At 35.1% G+C, this 19,755-nt stretch overlaps 2 protein-coding genes across 7 annotated transcripts in view; one reads left to right on the top strand and one right to left on the bottom strand.

Moving 5' to 3' along the window:
• TYW5 (tRNA-yW synthesizing protein 5) overlaps positions 1–14,577 on the top strand; it is a 19,845-nt gene extending 5,268 nt beyond the window's left edge. The window contains exons 3-8 of one of the 2 annotated variants that reach the window (XM_007094731.2): positions 4,457–4,526; positions 7,385–7,429; positions 8,483–8,620; positions 11,062–11,149; positions 11,532–11,648; positions 13,978–14,577. In XM_007094731.2, the coding sequence (XP_007094793.1) occupies positions 4,457–4,526; positions 7,385–7,429; positions 8,483–8,620; positions 11,062–11,149; positions 11,532–11,648; positions 13,978–14,234 (715 nt within the window). In that variant the 3' untranslated portion in view covers positions 14,235–14,577. The remainder of the gene's footprint in view (positions 1–4,456; positions 4,527–7,384; positions 7,430–8,482; positions 8,621–11,061; positions 11,150–11,531; positions 11,649–13,977) is intronic. The other variant, XM_042995015.1, reaches the window with a different exon arrangement.
• Positions 5,440–19,755, bottom strand: part of CC1H2orf69 (chromosome C1 C2orf69 homolog) — a 26,607-nt gene continuing 12,291 nt past the window's right edge. Inside the window, exons 3-5 of one of the 5 annotated variants that reach the window (XM_042995011.1) lie at positions 19,402–19,474; positions 8,464–8,625; positions 5,440–5,964 (exon numbers count right to left, since the gene is read on the bottom strand). The gene's annotated coding sequence lies outside the window, so the exon portion shown is untranslated. Of the gene's footprint in view, positions 5,965–8,463; positions 8,626–16,708; positions 16,889–18,254; positions 19,475–19,755 lie in introns of those variants that run through there. The other 4 variants (XM_042995012.1, XM_042995013.1, XM_042995014.1 and 1 more) reach the window with 4 other exon arrangements.

The raw sequence follows: 19,755 nt of genomic DNA, 5'->3' as shown, positions 1-19,755 counted from the left end.
CCCAAATTGGGTCTGCTGTAGTCATTCAGTGCTTCATTAATTAATTGATCCTACCTCATTAGTAATTGTTATCTAGAGTAATGAATTCTAAAGTTTCCCTTCATAACCTAGCTTGATTTTTAATGCCCTTATTTTTAAAAGATTTTCTAATTCTTCATTGTTAGAAAAGCATAAGCCCATGTTTTCTTTTTTCTGCTCCCTCCAGAAATATAGGTCAGGTAGTTGCTATGTTTGCTATAGGTTTTCATCAACTTGGATAACTTAAAAAATCATAATTTTCTTTTTTGACACAATAACCTTAGATACTTTTAATTTCCCTTGTGTTTATCATTTTATGCTTGAGATGTCTTAAAAGTAAGTAAGATAGTTAAAAGCTGCTGAACGTCCAAACTTCAATGTTTTAAATGCTATAATCTTACATATTTAATATGCTATTTATTCCTATAAGTTTCATTAAAAATGTTTAAAAAAACCAAATTTTTATATTCTGTGCACATGCAGTTTCCAGCAAATTCAGTTGAAAAACCATGTAGTTCACAAAAGACTGATTTTTAAAGAAAGGTGGTTCTCACTGTTCCTTCCAGAGTTTAGAGATGAGTTAAACAGAGCTTCTAATGTCCAGAGCCATTCCTTTCTCATTAGAAATATCCAAGCTCATATAGCAGCTTGCCAAAGTATTTCTTAGTTTTTGAGCCTTTGAATATTCACCATTATAGTTTTGGTGTTTAGTAGGCCATGAATTGAATTTAATTGCCATAAGTTTTAATAAGTGCAAGAACTTTTCATTTTTTATTAAACCAGAAAAGTGGAAGAAAGTGCTGGAATGATGAACATTTTCAAGCCAGCAATTAATGATGTTTATTTTCCAGAGCGTCCAAAACCATAACAAATGGGCATTGAAACTTCATCTTGAATTGCTTTGATGTTTTGTCATGTTCCATAAACTTTTCAAAACTTGTTTTGAAGCACATACATTATGTAATAGTTCTTATCCCAGCTTTCTCCAAGCCTTTCACTAGAGCTACTAAACAGTTGCAAGATTATTTTCTTAGTGCAAGAAAAAAATAGATGCAGTCATTTTTGGCAGTTACCAACCAGGGAGTAGGAAAGAAGGGAGGCATCTAGGTCAAAAGGAGTCTAGAAATCCTACACACATGTATCATTGTTACCACTTCAGTTTAGGGTTGCGTTTCTGCTTACTAAATATTTGAAAAGCAATACATTCCCAAGTCTTAGCTTTTACTTCTTCCTTCTTGGTGCCTCTCATTGTTCCTCTAGAATCAGGGTAGTATGAGGAGAGTCTTGTGTGGTGAAAGAATATTGTTGGTATTTTTCTGGGCGTTTAAAAAAATAAATAAGTCTGACTCTTACATAAGCTTTATTTAACTGCTTCTGTCTATCACGTCATCTAATTCCTGTCATCATCCTGCTCTTACTTATACTTTTATTAATACTGATCTTGATTTTGCAAAGCAGCCTTTGCAAATGGGGACCAGGACAGTGAAGATTTCTTTTTCTTTTTTAAAATGTTGGTAACTACTTTCATGCTGCTAATGGGTACATTATCATTGTTGTTCACCCTACCATCTGTCCTTTCCTGAGCACTTACTATATATCAGGTGCTGTGCCAAGCATCCTAGATTATGTTAGTCATTTAATTTGGAAACTATCTGTGAGGTAGTTTTTGTTGTTTGTTGTTGTTGTTTATGATTATACAGTTGAGAAAACAGGCTTAAAAACATTAAGTAACTTACCCAAGATCATATACCTTGAAATAATGAACCAAATCTATACCCAAATTTGCCTGACTCCACAGAGCCCATGAGACTAACCCCTCTTTGATACTATCTCCCTTACTGGTCTGTCTACCAGTCCAGACAAATGGAATTTAAATAGCAGGTGTCCTTTTTTTTGAAACACGCATAGGATACTTAAAACCTCTAGACCAAGGAACTTCCTAATTCATACCTCATTTCCACCTCTCTCAGCTTTGCTTACATAGAAGCTCTGACAGGCACCACTACATGAGGGAAAAGATTGCTAATAGCACCCAAGTTCTGCTTTTCTTCATTGCCTTGTTCTCGTGCAGGTCTTAAAACCCTTCTGAGTTTTCCTAGTAAAAAGATAAGCCTGGGCTACTGTGCCAATTACAGGGGTAGCTCTGGACCAGAGAAGCTTCTACATTTTCCCCAAACTCTTCAAAGATGCTTTAGTAGGAATAAGGGTATGTGATGAGGTCAGAGAGGAAAACATTGCATAGGGGGATTCCAAGTAAATTTGTTGATATAATTAGCCAGAAACTGTAGTAGGAAATTGGTCTGAGCAAATGGCAGACTCCTTTCTTCTCTCTTGGCAGTGCTCACTCTTGTACATAATTATCAGCAATGTCCTCAAGTTCAGACTGACATTCATAGCCACAGGACTCACTAGTTCGTAATCTGGCATCAGATTCACTTAGCTTTACAAAAGGATACAAGGCGGGAAACCACATTCTAGCAGTATAGGATCAGTGGAAGTCTTTATTCCAATACAGTAGCCATTTTTTGGCTCACCAAGTGACAGCTTAGTTGTAAGGGAACAAGACTATATAGGTGGGTACAGAAACACCTTAGTTTAGTCAAGCCACAGAATCCACAGAAACCAGTGACATGAAATGGCCCCGTGAATTTAGCTTCTAGGTTCCACCAAGGGACAAACTCAGTTACAAGAGTTACACTGCACACAGGGAAGCCAAATCTTTTGCTTCTTAACAAATATTTACAGTCCACTCATCAGCCTTTTAGTTCAGACATAGTTTATCAATCAAGGGTCATTTTTACAATAAACAATGTTACCTGATATCACAGCTAACATTCCACATTTATCTTAAATCAGTAAGTTTTTATGAAAACATTGCTAGGAGAAGGTAGACCCAAGGTCATCTTATTATAGAGAAGGAGAAAGGGTTTTTGCTAACCCTTTCTCCCCACCTCCTCAGTACACATTTAAGTGGGAAGATATTAGGTAGGAAGAATGAAAAGATTACAACTCTTAATTGGACTTTTGGAGGTTGGAGTGCAGTGGAGGGGTGGAGGAGAGGCTTTTGACCCAGATGCTTTTGAAGACTTCATTGTCTTGATGTTACTGTTGTCATCTTCATGTGGGGGTCAGTATTTTTGATTCTAGAATGTTGAATAGATAGGATGGGACCCAGAGAAATGGTAGCCTTCCAGGCTCAAGAGTAAGACAAAAGGAAACAAACTGCTTCTGTGATGTTCATCTCTGTTTATAAGGGTGGAAGGAGATAGCCATTTAAACAGAAATATTGAAGAAGAATAAAATTTGGTCACTTCACTGAATTCTTCTTGAGGTATTCCTCAGGATCTTAAAAAAATTTTTTTAATGTTTATTTATTTTTGAGAGAGACAGACACAGAATGCAAATGGGTTGGGGCAGAGAGAGAGGGAGGCACAGAATCTGAATCAGGCTGCAGGCTCTGAGCTGTCAGCACAGAGCCCGACATGGGGCTCGAACTCACAAGCTGTGAAATCATGACCTAAGCTGAAGTCAGATGCTCAACTGACTGAGCCACCCAGGCGCCCCACCTCAGGATCTTTAAAATGACAGAGTGGTGGTGGGGCGCCTGGGTGGCTCAGTCAGTTGAGCATCTGACTTTGGCTTAGGTCGTGATCTCATGGATCATGGGTTCAAGCCCCGTGTTGGGCTCTGTACTGATAGCTCAGAGCCTGGAGCCTGCTTCAGATTCTGTCTCTCTCTCTCTCTCTCTCTCTCTCTCTCTGCCCCTCCACCATTCATGCTCTGTCTCTCTCTCTCCCTTTCAAAAATAGATAAACACTAAAAAAAATGTTTTTTTTTTAAATGACATAGTAGTGAAGGAGACTGAGAGCAGTGTTATGGATGGGCCTCTGTTTTCTGTGGTAGTGCCTAAAGGCAGGAAGATCAGTGAGAGGGAAGGACTTGATCTTCACTGGACCATTCGCTTACTATCTCTTCCAAAGTAGCACTAGTAGTTTGTTCCATTTGTCAGTCACAAGACTTGTTTTGCCATGACACTTGAAAATAAGTAGCAAGTTTGAAAGTTTGTGTATATGGAGAGATAACCAGATACCACAGAAACATTTTTCTAACAGTAACTTGGAATAGGAGGATACTGACATTAGAATGATTCATTTGCACCATAGATTTAAAAACCTTTAATGTTTGAAATCAAAATTTTAGACAATCTAGGTCAAATAAACACACTGTTAAATGAATTTTGAAAAATTGCACATAATAGATATAATAAAAATTATGGATACTGTAAAACAGAAGATCATACAACTCCAACAAACCTATATATATACCTATAGAATATTACTGGTTGATTTATTATTAAGTCTAAGGTTACTTTTTGGTTTATTTCAGAACTTTACCTTTTGATTTATTAAGTCTAAGTCTTCTTTTGTGTTTATTTCAGAACTTTACCTTTTGATAAGTTGGTTCAAAGGGCAGCTGAAGAAAAGCATGAAGAATTCTTTATTTCAGAGGTAACTGCTTTGAACATTATTTTCTTTAGAAAGCATTAATATCTGTATACTAGGTGGATTTTCTTGTACAAGAACATTAGATATACCAGAGTTGTAGCCTTCTCTGATAGCTGTTTTTAAGGTTTGGTTATATATGCCATAGATCTAGTTTTGCTATTTATTAGATCTCAAACCTTGGCCATGTTATTTTTCTGTGCCTTGATATACTCATCTATAAAACAGGAACAATAATAGTACCTATTTGATAAAGTTTTTGATACAGTTAACTAAATAAAATCAATGCCTGACATGTAGAAACTACTCACTAAATGTTAGGTATTAATAATACTTTCTTAGAAAATGCTTTGGTGTGTGGGCACCTAGGTGGCTCAGTCAGTTAAGTGTCTAACTTCAGCTCAGGTTATGATCTCACGGTTTGTGAGTTCAAGCCCCACATCAGGCTCCATGCTGACAGTGTGGAGCCTGCTTGGAATCTCTCTCCCCGTCTCTGCCCCTCACCCACTCATGCTCTCTCTCTCAAAATAAACGAACTAAAAAAAAAAAAAAAAAATGCTTTAAGAAAATGCTTTGGTCTGATATGCAAAGTTCAAATGCTAAAAGAGAACTTTATTTTCGTATCTTATTGACTGTTAGACTGTTTCTGTATTTTATTATTGTTAGTTATTATCAATGTGATTGCTGTTGTATTTGCTGTAACATTTGTTCAGGATTAAATGCAGAAGAATTCTACTTATTTACATTATAATCCAGTTTTAAATAATTCAATTTAAATATCTTGAGATAAGACATTGCGGCTTATATAGAAATACATTTTTAACAAATTCACTGTTATCTCAAAAGCACATTTTAAAAATAAACTGCTTGTTAAGTTTTGAATAAAGCTGTTGTCTGCATTTGAGCCAGCTGGGCTGGTGGCCAGTTTGGTTGTGATGGGTGCTGCCTGTTCACAGTTGTTTCAGCAGGTAGTGGTTACACTAGATTATCACCAGGATCCCTCCACACTCTGCAGGGCTGTGATTCTATGATATGATTAGATTGTCTACTAAAACTGAATCCATTAGCTTTACCTGAACTAACAGTATATATTCATCTTATTTACAACTTTCCATAATTTTTAGACATAAATCCATAATTTTTAGGTGTAAGATGAATATAGACTATCAACTCAGTCCTCCAGGAAGCAGGTGCACAGATGGGCTTAGGAGTGCAAAAAGGTTTATTGGGGAGTAATACCTCTGAAAAGAAAGGGGAGGGTTAGGTGAGGGAAGACAGCATCTCTGCCAGCTCAAGGTGGAACTCCTCAGCAAAGACTGCCTGTTAGAGGAGTCCTGTGTGGGTGGGTGACAGTGTCTAGTCCTTTTCCATCTTGCTCAGTCAGTGGTTGGGGCTACCCCAACAAGAGCGTGACCTTGAAAGGCTGAATTTATTTTTTTCAATCCTGAAATATTAGAACAGACAGAAAACTTAGAATTCTGAAAACCATACTTTGAAACCTATTTACCCAGTAAGAAATTTATAGAAATTATATGAGGCTAGTTAAAAACATAAAAACACTGGATCTGAGGGGCGCCTGGGTGGCTCAGTCAGTTGGGCGGCCGACTTTGGCTCAGGTTATGATCTCACGGTCCGCGAGTTTGGGCCCCGCGGCGGGCTCCGTACTGACAGCTTGAAGCCTGGAGCCTGCTTTGGATTCTGTGTCTCCCTCTCTCTCTGCTCCTCCCCCATTCATACCCTGTCTCTCTCTATCTTTCAAAAATTAGTAAATGTTAAAAAAAAAAATTGAAAACACTGGATCTGAGAGCTGAGTTAAATTTTTGGTCCTAGATTTATAATATGTTGTTAAGATAAATGATGTAGATTTTGAATTTTGTGTTATGATGGTAAGGTGTAGGTATAAAAGAGGCAGAATTCCTGAGTTGGATTGCCCCTGTACTTGACCCAGTATCTCAGTTCTTTAATTTTTAGAGGAAATGCAAGCAACAGTAGTGTTTTATAATTCAAACACTTCTCTACTCTAGCTACTCAGTGAAGGGTAGTTGACAGTTTTTTAAAGTATCAACATAAATTTACTACTCTGATGTGACATATTTCTAATTCATACATGAGCTGACTCTAAAGGATTTGGCTTGAGAATTTATATGATCAGTTATAAGGCTTACCTTGATAAAATGCAGTGTTCCGGATTTTTAAAATATTTATTACTGAAAATATAAATTGTTATATTTATCTCCTATTCTACATTTGCATTACATGAAAAAGTTTGTTGTTAGTTTCCACAATACCTTGAGATCATGTGTGTTATACAAATGAGAATTCTTTTCAGTCTTGTAAACTGTTAAGAGTCTAAGTAATTTAGAGCATAAAATCTAAACTAAGCATTGTAGGGACGCCTGGGTGGCTCAGTCAATTAAACTTCCAGTTTCGGCTCAGGTCATGATCTTGTGGTCTGTGAGTTTGAGCCCTGTGTGGGTCTCTGCGCTGAGCACTCAGAGCCTGGAGCCTGCTTTGGATTCTGTGTCTCCCTCTCTCTCTGCCCCTTTCCTGTTCGTGCTCTCTCTCTCTCAAAAATAAATAAACATTAAAAAATAAATTAAGCATTGTGTTTTAGACATAGTAGGTATGTGTTGCCTTTCAAATTTATTTCATATAACATTTTGTGGATCTAGTCCTTCTAATAAGCGGCCTATAAAGCTATTTCTTCATATGGCCACCAGAGAGCATTAGTAGAAAGGGTAAGAAAACAGAACTGTTTCGAAAACAACTTAACTGGGTTAGATTTTAAGACTCATTTCCTTCTGTCTTTACTTTCTAATATTTTTAAGTGAATATTTATGTTATTTTTCTTTGCAATATTTAAGGATGAGAAGTACTACTTACGGTCACTTGGGGAAGACCCTAGAAAGGTAAGAATTCTGAATGTAAAACAAATGCTTAAAACCTAAATGGATATATATATTTTAATTGGCACTGTAGTTTTATACTTAGTGCCTGACACATGACTTGTTTCATCTTTTTCCATTATTTTCTCAATGATTTGTGCCCTTGAATAGGATAAAATTATTAAAAGTTGGTTACTTAGTTCTTAAGCAGGACCATAGTATCTTAGTGTTTAAAGTCATCTACTCTAATCTCTATATAATTAAGAAATCCTTTCAACAATATATTTTACAGATGGCCATTCAACTAATAAAATATAATCTAAAATAATTATAAACATTCTGAATAATTCATTATATAAGTTTTGACATGTATTCAGAGTCAAGTTAATATGGCTGCCTAAAATGATCAAGTAAGGGGCGCTTGGGTGGCTCAATCGGTTAAGCATCCAACTTAAGCTCAAGTCATGATCTCATAGTTCATGGGTTGGAGCCCCACATCGGGCTCTGTGCTGACAGCTCAGAAGCCTGGAGCCTGCTTCAGATCCTGTGTCTTCCTCTCTGTCCTTCCCCTGCTTATGCTCGCTCTCGCTCACTCTCTCTCAAAAATAAACATTAAAAAAGTTAAAAAATAAAACGATCAAATAAGATTCTGGTTTTTCCTTTTATTTCCCATTTCTTTACTTTCTTTTAGTTTCCTCCCTTAGTAAAACCCACAGGTTTTACATAGTTGATAATGTTCAAATTGTTGACTCATAGATTTTAAATACTTAATATTGGAGTAGATGGCAATTGTATGATTGTTGTTTAAATAGGAAGAACCTCTCTATTAATTAAGCATATAAAGCTTAACAGTACTGATATTGTTGAATCTGCAGTCTTGTTACATAGTCTGTTATTACTTCATTTGAAAGAGCATGTGTTGGCTGTGGTCACCTACTAGTATTTTAAAGCAATGAACAGACTTTTGCCCCATTCCTTCTTGATATCTTGGGCTCTGATGGCAGACTGAAGTAAAACAAGCATTACACCAATATTGCATTTACCATTAAAATTTTTACCATGTTTCTCTCAATGCAGGATGTTGCAGATATCAGAAAGCAGTTTCCTTTACTGGAAGGAGATATTAAGTTTCCAAAATTTTTCAAAGAGGAGCAGTTCTTTTCCAGTGTTTTTCGAATTAGCTCACCAGGATTACAACTTTGGACCCACTATGATGTATGCTACGTAAATGAGAAATCTGAAGCTATAGTCAATCTTTCGCATTTATAGATATAACATTTACAGTTTTAACATTCTGTAGACTACCCTAAAGATCTTGGAGATATAATTTGCTGAGACATGAGCTTTGAAAACAGGTGCTCTGCAAGTTGGTGCCTAGTTTCTCATATTTGCATTTCTCTGTGGTCTTGTTATATTGTGTGTATGTAAGTTTTGTGCAGTTTTTTTTTGTGTGTGTGTGTGAAAAATGGCCACCAGATGAGGGGGGAAAGTTGCACAAATGGCAAAAGTCATAAGGTTATGATATGAGGATGTGAAGATGACACATGTGACTAGGTGGAACTGTTTTTCAAGAGAAAGGAAGAAGTTTGTGGAGAGCCATCTCCAGTTGTAAGAATTTGGGGATATCTGAAGATTTAGATTATATATCCCTTGAGAATGTGAAATGTCAACTGTATTGGTTGAGCAGCAAGATGTATAGAATATTGTCCCTGATCATATCATGGTATTATAATTTTACTTGCTTAAATATATGCATATAAATATTTTAAACACATTAATCCTACACATTAAAAGTGTAGGATTGTGTATGGTTTGTTGTTGTGTGGAGAAATTTAGGAAGCTAAAGCAATACCTAATAAGTTTCTAAACATAAAATAATTTTGGGGGTGCCTGGGTGGCTCAGTTGGTTAAGTGTCTGACTCTTGGTTTTGGCTCAGGTCATGATCTCATGGTTCGTGGGTTCTGGCCCCATGTCGGGCTCTGCGCTGGCACTGCGGAGCCTACTTGGAATTCTCTCTCCTCTCTCTCTGTCCCTCCCTCTGCTGTCACTCATGTGTCCATTTTCTCTCTCTCTCTCTCTCTCAGAATAAATAAACTTTAAAAATAAATAAGGATAAAATAATTTTTTTTAAGTTCTAAATCAAGCTATATTGTTTTATAAATGTATTATAATTCAGCTGAGGATCTCTTGGGAGGATTGTAACATAATAACTCTAATTAAATGAGGTAGACAAATTCTTAGCTTAGTTTTTAAATGTTTTACAGAAATGATATGGTGAGAAAATGATATGGTAACTGAAATATATATATATATATTTTTAATTTTTTTTTAACGTTTATTTATTTTTGAGACAGAGAGAGACAGAGCATGAACGGGGGAGGGTCAGAGAGAGGGAGACACAGAATCTGAAACAGGCTCCAGGCTCTGAGCTGTCAGCACAGAGCCCAACACGGGGCTTGAACTCACGGACCGAGAGATCATGACCTGAGCCGAAGTCGGCCGCTTTTACCGACTGAGCCACCCAGGCGCCCCTGAAATATATTTTTAATTGTATTATGTGACTATTTTAAATTTTAACTAGTATCACTTTTATCTGGATTTATAATGAAATTTGATAAATCTTTTCTAAATTAAAAATAAGTCAAAGGAGTGCTTGTTATATAGTTAAGGTTTACATAAGAAAAGGGTTAGTGAAAGGAGAAATGCTTAGGTAGAAGCAAAATGTAAATAATTATGAATATATCTTGCTTAGTATATATTTTAATTCCTTGGCTAAGAATTATGTATCTCCACCTTTTAACATTTTCCACAATGTGTACCAACAAAGTATATCCTTGCATATGCAGAAATCAAGATTACTCCATTAGTAAGTACATAAAGAACATTTGCCAAGTTATAGTCCGGTAGAAATAATTTGGAAATCAGGATGCCTGTAACTAAATTATGGTTAGCTATATAAGAGTTTAGTAGTGGTTGATTACAGCAATACTTTGTGTTTTTCCAGCACCTAATTTTTCTAAGTGCTTTCAATCTGTTGTCCAATGTTCATTGCATAGCATCCCTTGACAGATAAGTAAAATAAGTACTAACCAAGGGGAGCCTCAAATAGATGTAACTACCTTCTCTGTTAGAGTACTGGGGCAAGGGCAAATAGTCCTCAGATTTCCTAATGGCTTGCCAGTCCTTACCATTTTAAGGCAATGCTGCTGGAATACCTCTAATAAAGGCACAGTTGTATTTAGAATACAAATGTTTTCTTTGTTAGATTAGAATATTACTTTAAGAGTTTTAGATAGGGGGCGCCTGGGTGGCTCAGTCGGTTAAGCGTCTGACTTCAGCCCGGGTCACGATCTCGCGGTCTGTGAGTTCGAGCCCCACGTCGGGCTCTGGGCTGATGGCTCAGAGCTTGGAGCCTGCTTCCGATTCTGTCTCCCTCTCTCTCTGCCCCTCCCCCGTTCATGCTCTGTCTCTCTCTGTCTCAAAAATAAATAAACGTTAAAAAAAAAATTAAAAAAAAAAAAAAAAAAGAGTTTTAGATAATGTGAGGCAAGTCTTACTAAAGGATAGGGTTTACATTTAACTGTTTGGAATACCACTGGTTCTATTTATTTGAATTTTAGATATTGCTTATCCATAAGTTCTTATTGGCCTTCAGGTAATGGATAACTTCTTGATACAAGTGACAGGAAAAAAACGTGTTGTACTATTCAGTCCTCGAGATGCCCAGTATCTATATTTATCAGGTACTTTTTTTTAAGTTTATATTTCTAAGGTCTGGTCTATTCAGTTTCTCTTTTTAAGAATTCTATTTTCATAGAAAAATATCTTAGGGCTTCTTCCTAATTATGATGTATTTGTGTTCACTGTGCATGTGTATATAGGTAATAGGCTGTGTGAATAATGAAATTTTCAAATTTTCTTAATTATATTACATGGATGTCCCTGGTCATAAAGGGTGGGTCACTGAAAACTGGCTTAGGTTTCAGAATAGTAATTGTTCTCACAGTGTGGATAAAATAAATAATTGTACAGAAAAGAATACACTTTCAAGTTTATACTTGCGATTACCTTTTAAGAAATGCTAACTTTGCTTAATCTTTATTATCCTTTTTTGCAACTTTTCAGGTACTAAATCAGAAGTACTGAATATAGATAATCCAGACTTAGCTAAATATCCACTGTTTTGCAAGGCTAGAAGGTATGAATGTTCCCTTAAAGCTGGAGATGTATTATTCATTCCTGGTAAGATTTCTAGACCTCATTAATTTGCTGTTTATAAACTCTGTACTCTGTCACTCATCCATTATATGATATTTTTTTTAGTACAAAAGTATATTTATTATATGTTCTGTCCTATACAAGTTGATTTTTATATACAACTGTGTATGTGTGTTTAAAGTATGCTTAAGCAAATTCTTATAAAATTAAGAACCATGTTTTTCAAAGGCAACCTATAAATATATTATTAATTAATATAATACTCTTAATTATTTAATGACATCAAGCAATAGATTTATATCTGGGAAAAGATTAGTTTGTTCTTTTTAATCACTTCATTTCTAAAATATTTATATATTTTAGAATTATGTCACTTAAGCATTTACGAAGAAATGGTAAATATATTTCAAAGCCAAAGGAGATTAGAAATTTTATTAAGTATCAAATTATTATAATCTTAACACCTATGATGTCTTTTTTGTGCATTATATTCTAAGGTCTGAATTAGTGTCGCTTAATTTCTTTGTACAATAAATAGGCATTAGTTGTTGTAGTTAGTGATGTAATTAATATCTGTAATTATTCAAAAGTGAATACCTGAAGATAAAAAAATCATAATTAAGATTAAAGGAGTCCATTAACAAATTCTGTTTATATAGTCCTATTTCCCATATTTAATATATTTTTAATCATTAATACCTCTTTTTCAGGGACAGAATTAAGTAAAAAAGTATTAGTAAAAATATGATGAGGGGTGTCTGGGTGGCTCAGTCGGTTAAGCGTCCAACTTCAGCTCAGGCCATGATCTCACAGTTCCTGAGTTTGAGCCCCACATCCAGCTCTGTGCTGACAGTTCAGAGCCTGGAGCCTGCTTCAGATTCTGTCTCCCTCTCTCTGCCCACCCCCCACTCATATTCTGTCCTCTCTCTCTCTCTCTCTCTCGCTCTCACTCTCGCTCTCAAAAATAAACATTAAAAAAAATTTTTTTTAATATGATGATTTCATTTGGGGCTACATTATACACTGCTTGAGGATAAGTAACCATGTTTTGGTAATTTTTGTATTCTCCAAGGGGCCTGTTACCATGTCCTTAACATAATACTGATTTGATACATTGACTTATTTATTCTTATGTTCTCTGTAAACAACCAGCATACTAGTCTTTAAATCTATTGCCATTATTTAAATCTTGGGGTTTTATATCTTTAGACAATGGTTAGGAGCTATGCAGTTTTCCCTTATTCTATATACAAGTTAAAAAAAAAAAAAAGCCAGAAATACTGAACATTTGCATATATTTTGAAATAAAAGCAAAACCCCCATCTTTGCATTCAAATTTAACAGAATGGTTAGCTTTTTTTTCCTGTTATACTGAATAAGGCAAAAAGATTCTTAAAGAAAGAATAATTAAGATTAAATCTATGTTTGAAACTAGTTTTGCAAATCAAAATATTTTAAGCTTTGTTTTTCCTAGAGCACTCTTAGAATGAGTTTGTTTGTAAAATTTAGCATCTTGTAAATCTTACTTTCTCCCATTCACAAGATTAAACATTTTTTGATGTGACTAGTATTTCATCTTTATTATATTGTGATGTTGCTTTCATATTCCTATAGCACCTGTAAGTTTGAAAATGTTTAGACTCAATGGAAAACAAAGAAATGTTCTAGAGGAAGTGAAAAATTAATTAGCTATATCATTTGACAAAGTTTCCTCATCATCTCCACCACCAGATATGTGCTTTAGTTTTATATATTGTAAAGGAGCTGAAAGAAATATAAGAAAATTATAATTAATTTAATTAGAAATATGAAACTAAGGAGGCTACAATGAATGCAAATTTAAGCAAGTTAGAAAACCAAATATGCAGCTTGAATAGGAAGTCTTTGAGAACAAAAGTACTGTGCTGAGGCAGAAAAGGTCAAAGATACTCCTCAAATAATTGAAATGTTCTGTGTACAAAAAATAAACACTTTTGATGTGGTTGTAGGACTCAGGAAGTGTAAACAAGTAACACAAAACATAGCCCCAAATTACAGAACTACAAAACAAATACAACTTTATTATGTCTTTCAAGTTAAAAGGGAAAATTGCTATTTCCAAAGGTTTTAAACGTAGGGTTGTGTTATTGACACTTTAAATTGGTTGGCAGTTCATAAAAGTTAAAATGATTCTGTTAAAAGCTGGGAGTGTGCTAACGAAGGCATCTAGTTACAAGAATTTCTTACATTGGCTATATGCAATTTGTGATATTTCACTGACATTTTGGTGTTTTTTTTTTTTTTTTTACTCTAGGTTTTATTTTTAACTTGGTTGTTTTTTTTTTTTTTTTTTTTTTTTTTTAACTTTCTCTAGCTTTATGGTTCCATAACGTAATCTCTGAAGAGTTTGGAGTGGGAGTGAATGTTTTTTGGAAGCACCTTCCGTCTGAATGCTATGATAAAACGGATACCTATGGAAACAAAGACCCTACGGCAGCATCAAGAGCTGCACAAATTCTGGACAGAGCTTTAAAAACACTGTCTGAATTACCAGAGGAATACAGGGACTTCTATGCACGGCGAATGGTCTTACACATTCAAGATAAAGCCTATAGTAAAAACTTTGAGTAAATAATGAAGTGAATGCAATGAATATTAACTTTGCAATACAGTTCAAGTCAAATATTAGAAAAGTATAACATATAAAATATTTTTTAAAGATTGATTCTTTGTTAAAATAGGAAAGATAAATCAATCTCAGACTTATAGATTAAATATGAATTTGTATTTATATGGTTTCTACTTAATACAGTAGGTTGAAAGAATGTTGTACTGGGTGGGACCACTCTAGCTTTCAGATACAAATAATTAAAAATCCAACTTAAAATGACTTAATAAAATAGATTGGTTGGCTCAATCGGTTAAGTGGCTCAGGTCATGATCTGTTTGTGGGATTGAGCCCCATATCGGGCTCCATGCTGACAGTGGTGAGCCTGCTTGGAATGCTCTGTCCCTCTCTGTTCTTCTCCCCCGCTTGTGCTCTCTCTGTTCTTCTCCCCTGTTTGTGTGCTGTCTCCCTCTCAAACTTAAAAATAAAATGACTTAATAAAATATACTGAATCATTATACATGAAGTCAACTGATAAACGGGCTTCAGTATTTCTGATCCAGTGATTCAGTAGCGTCACCAAGAACCTAGGTTTGTTTCCCCCATTTTCAAATGCAGCATTGGCATCATCCTAAGGCTGGCTACCCTCGTGGTCATGGGATGATTGCCAATAGCAGTTGGAGCCATGTGCTTCTTCATTTACATGCAGAGGAGAAGTCAGGCTGGATTCCAAGGGCCTTCTCTTAATATGCAAAAGCTTTCCCAGGGTCTCATTGATCTAAAGTGGCTTAGACCTGTCTACCGCTGAGCCAGTCACTGGGAAACGGTATGGAATAACCCTTAGAACAACTGGGTCTCCTGGAGCTTATAAGTAGAATCCTCTTCCTCTGAGGTACATGAGGTATACATGTGGACAGCATGGATAATTTTTAAAATTAGGATTCAGGTTAGGAAAAGAAGATGAGCAACCAATGATGTCTACTACATTTTTCCTTTGAGCTTTTTAAAACATACAGTTGTCTAGGCACCAACTTTGTAGACTTTATTCGGTATGTTTAGGGTTTGGTATAGTATCTGTATCTGGTAGACCTCATAGGTTGTTTTGATGTATAATCAGGATTGAGAACAACTGGATTAAATGATAGTAATTTGGATTATTGGTTTTGTGATTTGTCCAAAAAGTTTAATCTGACCCTGGGTTTTTTTGGCACTCAATGTAAGTCAGATCTGCCCCTTTTTTCAGTTATTCAACGTCAGAAAATGTTCAAATCTGTTTTAATTTATACTTACAGCTAAATCTCAGCCCAATTAGTTTTCCCCACTAAATGCTTTTCCACCTCTTTTTAAAGAGAAAAATTCTTTTTTTAAGAATACAGGAGAGATCCCAATAATGTTGTCATCATTGAAGACAATGAGCCATTGTATGTGGATCTGTGCCATTCTTTGTAATTATATTGCAATTTCATTGAAGAAAGACCAGATATATTTACAGAACACAAATGTGTTCATCTAAAGCAATCTGAGTGCATCAAGTTGGTGTGTTTTAATTATGGACAAAATTTTCTGTTAAAGTAATTCGTCTGTTCATATCCTGTGTTTGGAGTTTGATTAATTTCAGGTATAAAAAACATTATGATAAATAACGGAAAAGTATATAAAAAATCATTCTGAACTCCCTAGGTGCCTTTGGGAAGAGATATTGAAGTTACTCAGGTCAACAAAAGTAAAAAGACGGTCTGTTAGAAAAGCAATTGTCACATTAGCCTGATTTAATTACTAGTTTTTTTTTTTTTTTTAATTATCTTTAGTTCTTAGATTAAGCAAAGAAATTCTTTAATGATTCCTTTTCCTTTGGGAAGAAAAAAAAAAACCTCTGTTAGTTTGAACAGTATTTATGCTCAGCTCTTTAATAAACCTCCTGGGTTTTGCCTCTTTAAAAAAAACAACACAAAGAGAATCAGTGCAAAGTATATATCCAGAATCACGTAGAAAACTTGGAAGTAAAACAGATTATAATCTTCCCAATGAATATTCATTTTAATTCAGTTTATTTGGGAAGCACACTGCATGACCTTAGGCAAGTTAAATAATTTAATCTTTCTGAAGCTTATTTTCCTCATCTTTAAACTTGTACTTTATAGGGTTGTTACAAAATTACAGAGATAATTCCAGGGCAGGGACAGTGATGGCTGGTGCTAGCTTTGAGATTTGGGGTGGCTCTTGTGGCAGTATTAAACTATAATGCCTACAAAACTAGAAGTGAACCCTTAGGGAAACTTTAAAATGATTTCCTTGGTCATATTTTTTAATGTTAGAGTCTTAATTTTGCATTTATCTTTTTTGCTGACCTGATTGAGACCAAATGAGATATTTTTAACATATAACATATTAAACAGTATGTGTTAGCTGCAACGTCTCAGGAATTCCAAATCTTAGAACTTTATTGCTGAAAGGGATCTTAGAAATCATTTTATCAATCCACATCGCCTAAGTGATTGTCCAGGCTTGTGACAGAAACTGGAATTACAGCTGTGGTGACCAGGTCAGTAATTCTCCACGCTTTCTCCCTTAGGTGCAGCACATCTCTTGTTATTCTTTGACTACAGTTTGGGGGCTTGACCTGATACACAAAGGAATTTTTCTTCTCTGTCAGCAAAACTTGTCACTGTACCACTCACTGTACCACATAGACAAGGGATACAAAGTAAGACTAACAAGTAAACAACAGAGTGTAAGAGAAAATGGAATACTATGCAGTCAAACAATGAGACAGAGGTATTGTAGTATTGGCAAGAAAGTTTTCAAGGTAATTAAATGAGTAATTCAATGAGAAAAAGGTTGGAAACTATGGATATAGTATACTGCCGTTTGTGTAAAACAAAGGTTTGCTGTAAGTAAACATTTATATTTGTATATGTATAGAATTATCTCTGCTAGAATATACAAGAAACCAGTGATAGTGATTGTCTTTGGGAAGAAGTTAGACAATTTAGGTGGGCAGACTGGAATCTGCAGTTGTATATTTTGACTTTTTTTTTTTTTTGGCCCATCATTCTTTCAAAACAACTTTTTTAAATACATGTGTTAGACTGTATTAGTTTTTCATGAACACTAACCGTATTTGCCTTGGCACATAATTACATTGGAATTCTACTTATTCAGTAATTGGTTTAAAACTTGTCACTTACAGTTTTAAAAAGGGAAATAAATTCAACAAGGCTTATTTTGTATCTTTCCACCCTTTTGAAGAGTGGCTATGGGAACATTTGGAAAGAATCTTGGTAAGGAGGCTTTTCTCTCACCTATCTGAAGTTGCCAACAGACATCTAAGCTGAACCTGAGAAGTTGAAGGAAAGCAAAATGCAGGAAGCTGGAGTGCAGGTATGCGTGGGGTCAGAGCTGTGCTGCTGGGACTCCTTCCTCCAGGGCTGAGACCAGACGTGGTGAGGAGCCAGTCGACCGGCAGTCACTCACACATCCCTGCTGTTACCTCAGTCTTGTTGCAAGCACACATGCTGAGTGTTTGGTGTTTTAAGTACGCCTAAGTTGTATTCTATTTTTAAAGCTCCATTAAATGGGATCCTAAAATGACCACCCTAAGCAACTGCCTGTCTCTACCACTAAGAGCTACTAGACCAACCTGAACTTACAGATGAGGTCTACCTATGTGTCGATCGTATCCTCTGAGGCCCTTAAATGAAGTATAACAGAATAGCTCTTTTAAAAATACTACCTTTTGTTTCATATTTTCACTTTGAAGCCTTAGTCTATTACACATTTCCATACTCAAATGCTTGAGACTGGTTTGTCCGAACCTAGATCTTTCTTGCCTGGGTGGGTGCTTATATATGTCATTACATGGGTGAAATGAAAAGCAGATCACACCATATTTTAACTAAGACTCTTAAGGAGAGCACAAGAAATACATATACCTGAAATTATTAGCACATGAAAGGAAAAACCTACTTACTTGAGTTTTTCTTCCACAAGAAATTCAGCAAAAATGGAAATAAAGCAAATTTTTGTGGGGCAACTTAGAGAAGAAATGTATTTTTACAGGAAAGACTCAAAGTTGCTCATATGAAAAGACATGGAAGGTTAATGAAGACATATACAAACCTAAACTAGCAAAGTGGATAGAAATAGCTTCCTTCCAAGTAACAATCTGAAATTTTAACCAATCTCTTAACATAAAGCACATCCAAACAGACTTCTCTGGATTAAATTTAATACAATTGTACATTCATGCTGTGGCGGTAACAACTTTCACATTATCTATATGACTTCTCAGTTGATTCTCATGACACAAACACAAAGGCACAATCCAAAAGGATACACTAACATTTACAATAGTTTTAAACAAATGTAGAGAAAGAACAAATTGGAAGTCATAAATATTTGAATATGGATCAGCTGGAATATATTTTCATTCAAGAAAATATTTCTACTTTCAACACTCTCATCCTGTTGCAATGGCAGTTCCAGGTGTCCAGTGAGTTATTCTTAACATCCATTGAACACATAACAATTATAATTAAGCAGTCATATGACTAGATAGCTAAAGAACCCAGATTTTTAAATATCTCAGATTTTTAAAATAAATCCTTCTACAAAAGTCTTTTTTCCATTTTACCTAATCCTGTGAAATAAGTGCTTTTCCTTCCCCCTCAGTAGTGCATTCAGTAACTTAGCTACTTAACATTAGATACACATGAATTTAACCAAGGATTATTAAACATTGAAAGAAGCCATCCGATCAATCATGATACTTTAAGATTAGGTAATAAAATGCTAGAATCAGGTTGCTGGTTTCCTTACTGGGAATTTTTGGTCTTAAAAGCCGGTAAAGAAATTGAACCAACATAAACTAACTTGTCCTTAAAAAAAATTGAGATACTATTCTGTACTTTATACAATTAAGGGATGTCATTTCTAAGCATTTGGTGAGCAAGAATTCTTATAAGTTTGAATATTTGGAATGTATTATAGAGTCATTAAAATATAAGTCTGGGAAGAAACCAAGAGATTAACATTTTAATTCTGTATTTTATAAATTTAGGTCCTCTGGGTTATTAAGATATTAAGCTTCAGTATCTTTTTTTATCAATTTGAAAGCGGCAATGCCTGCTTAATTATTTCATGACCTGCAAAAGCTAATTATTAATAAGCAATAAAAAAGTGACTGCTCACCTTTTATTGTGATCATACAGCTGTCAGTGTTAGTTGACACTCATTAGATCTTGGTTTCTCAAAATGTATTTATCTAGGTCAAGAAAAACAGGCAGAAGGAAACCTCACCCAAATTATGTAGCAGTGTTAAGCAAATTCAGTTTTTGAGCCAAAACTAAATCATTTGTGTCTTCAAACTTTCCCTTGTAACTTTTCTTATAGCAATATAATTTTGCATTTTGGCCAAAGAGAGCTGCTTTCTTTTGGCAGACAAAATCAAGCTTCTGGAGAAACACCGACTTAGATGTATAGAATCTGCCTCCTTTTCAATAGAGCAGTAACAAATCGAGTGTTATATATTTATTTCACCTAAGT

Source organism: Panthera tigris, chromosome C1 (genome assembly GCF_018350195.1).
Source record: "Panthera tigris isolate Pti1 chromosome C1, P.tigris_Pti1_mat1.1, whole genome shotgun sequence".
NCBI classification, from domain to species: domain Eukaryota; kingdom Metazoa; phylum Chordata; class Mammalia; order Carnivora; family Felidae; genus Panthera; species Panthera tigris.
The sequence above is the reverse complement of the archived record's forward strand: the minus strand, read 5'-3'. Positions and strand labels throughout refer to the sequence as shown.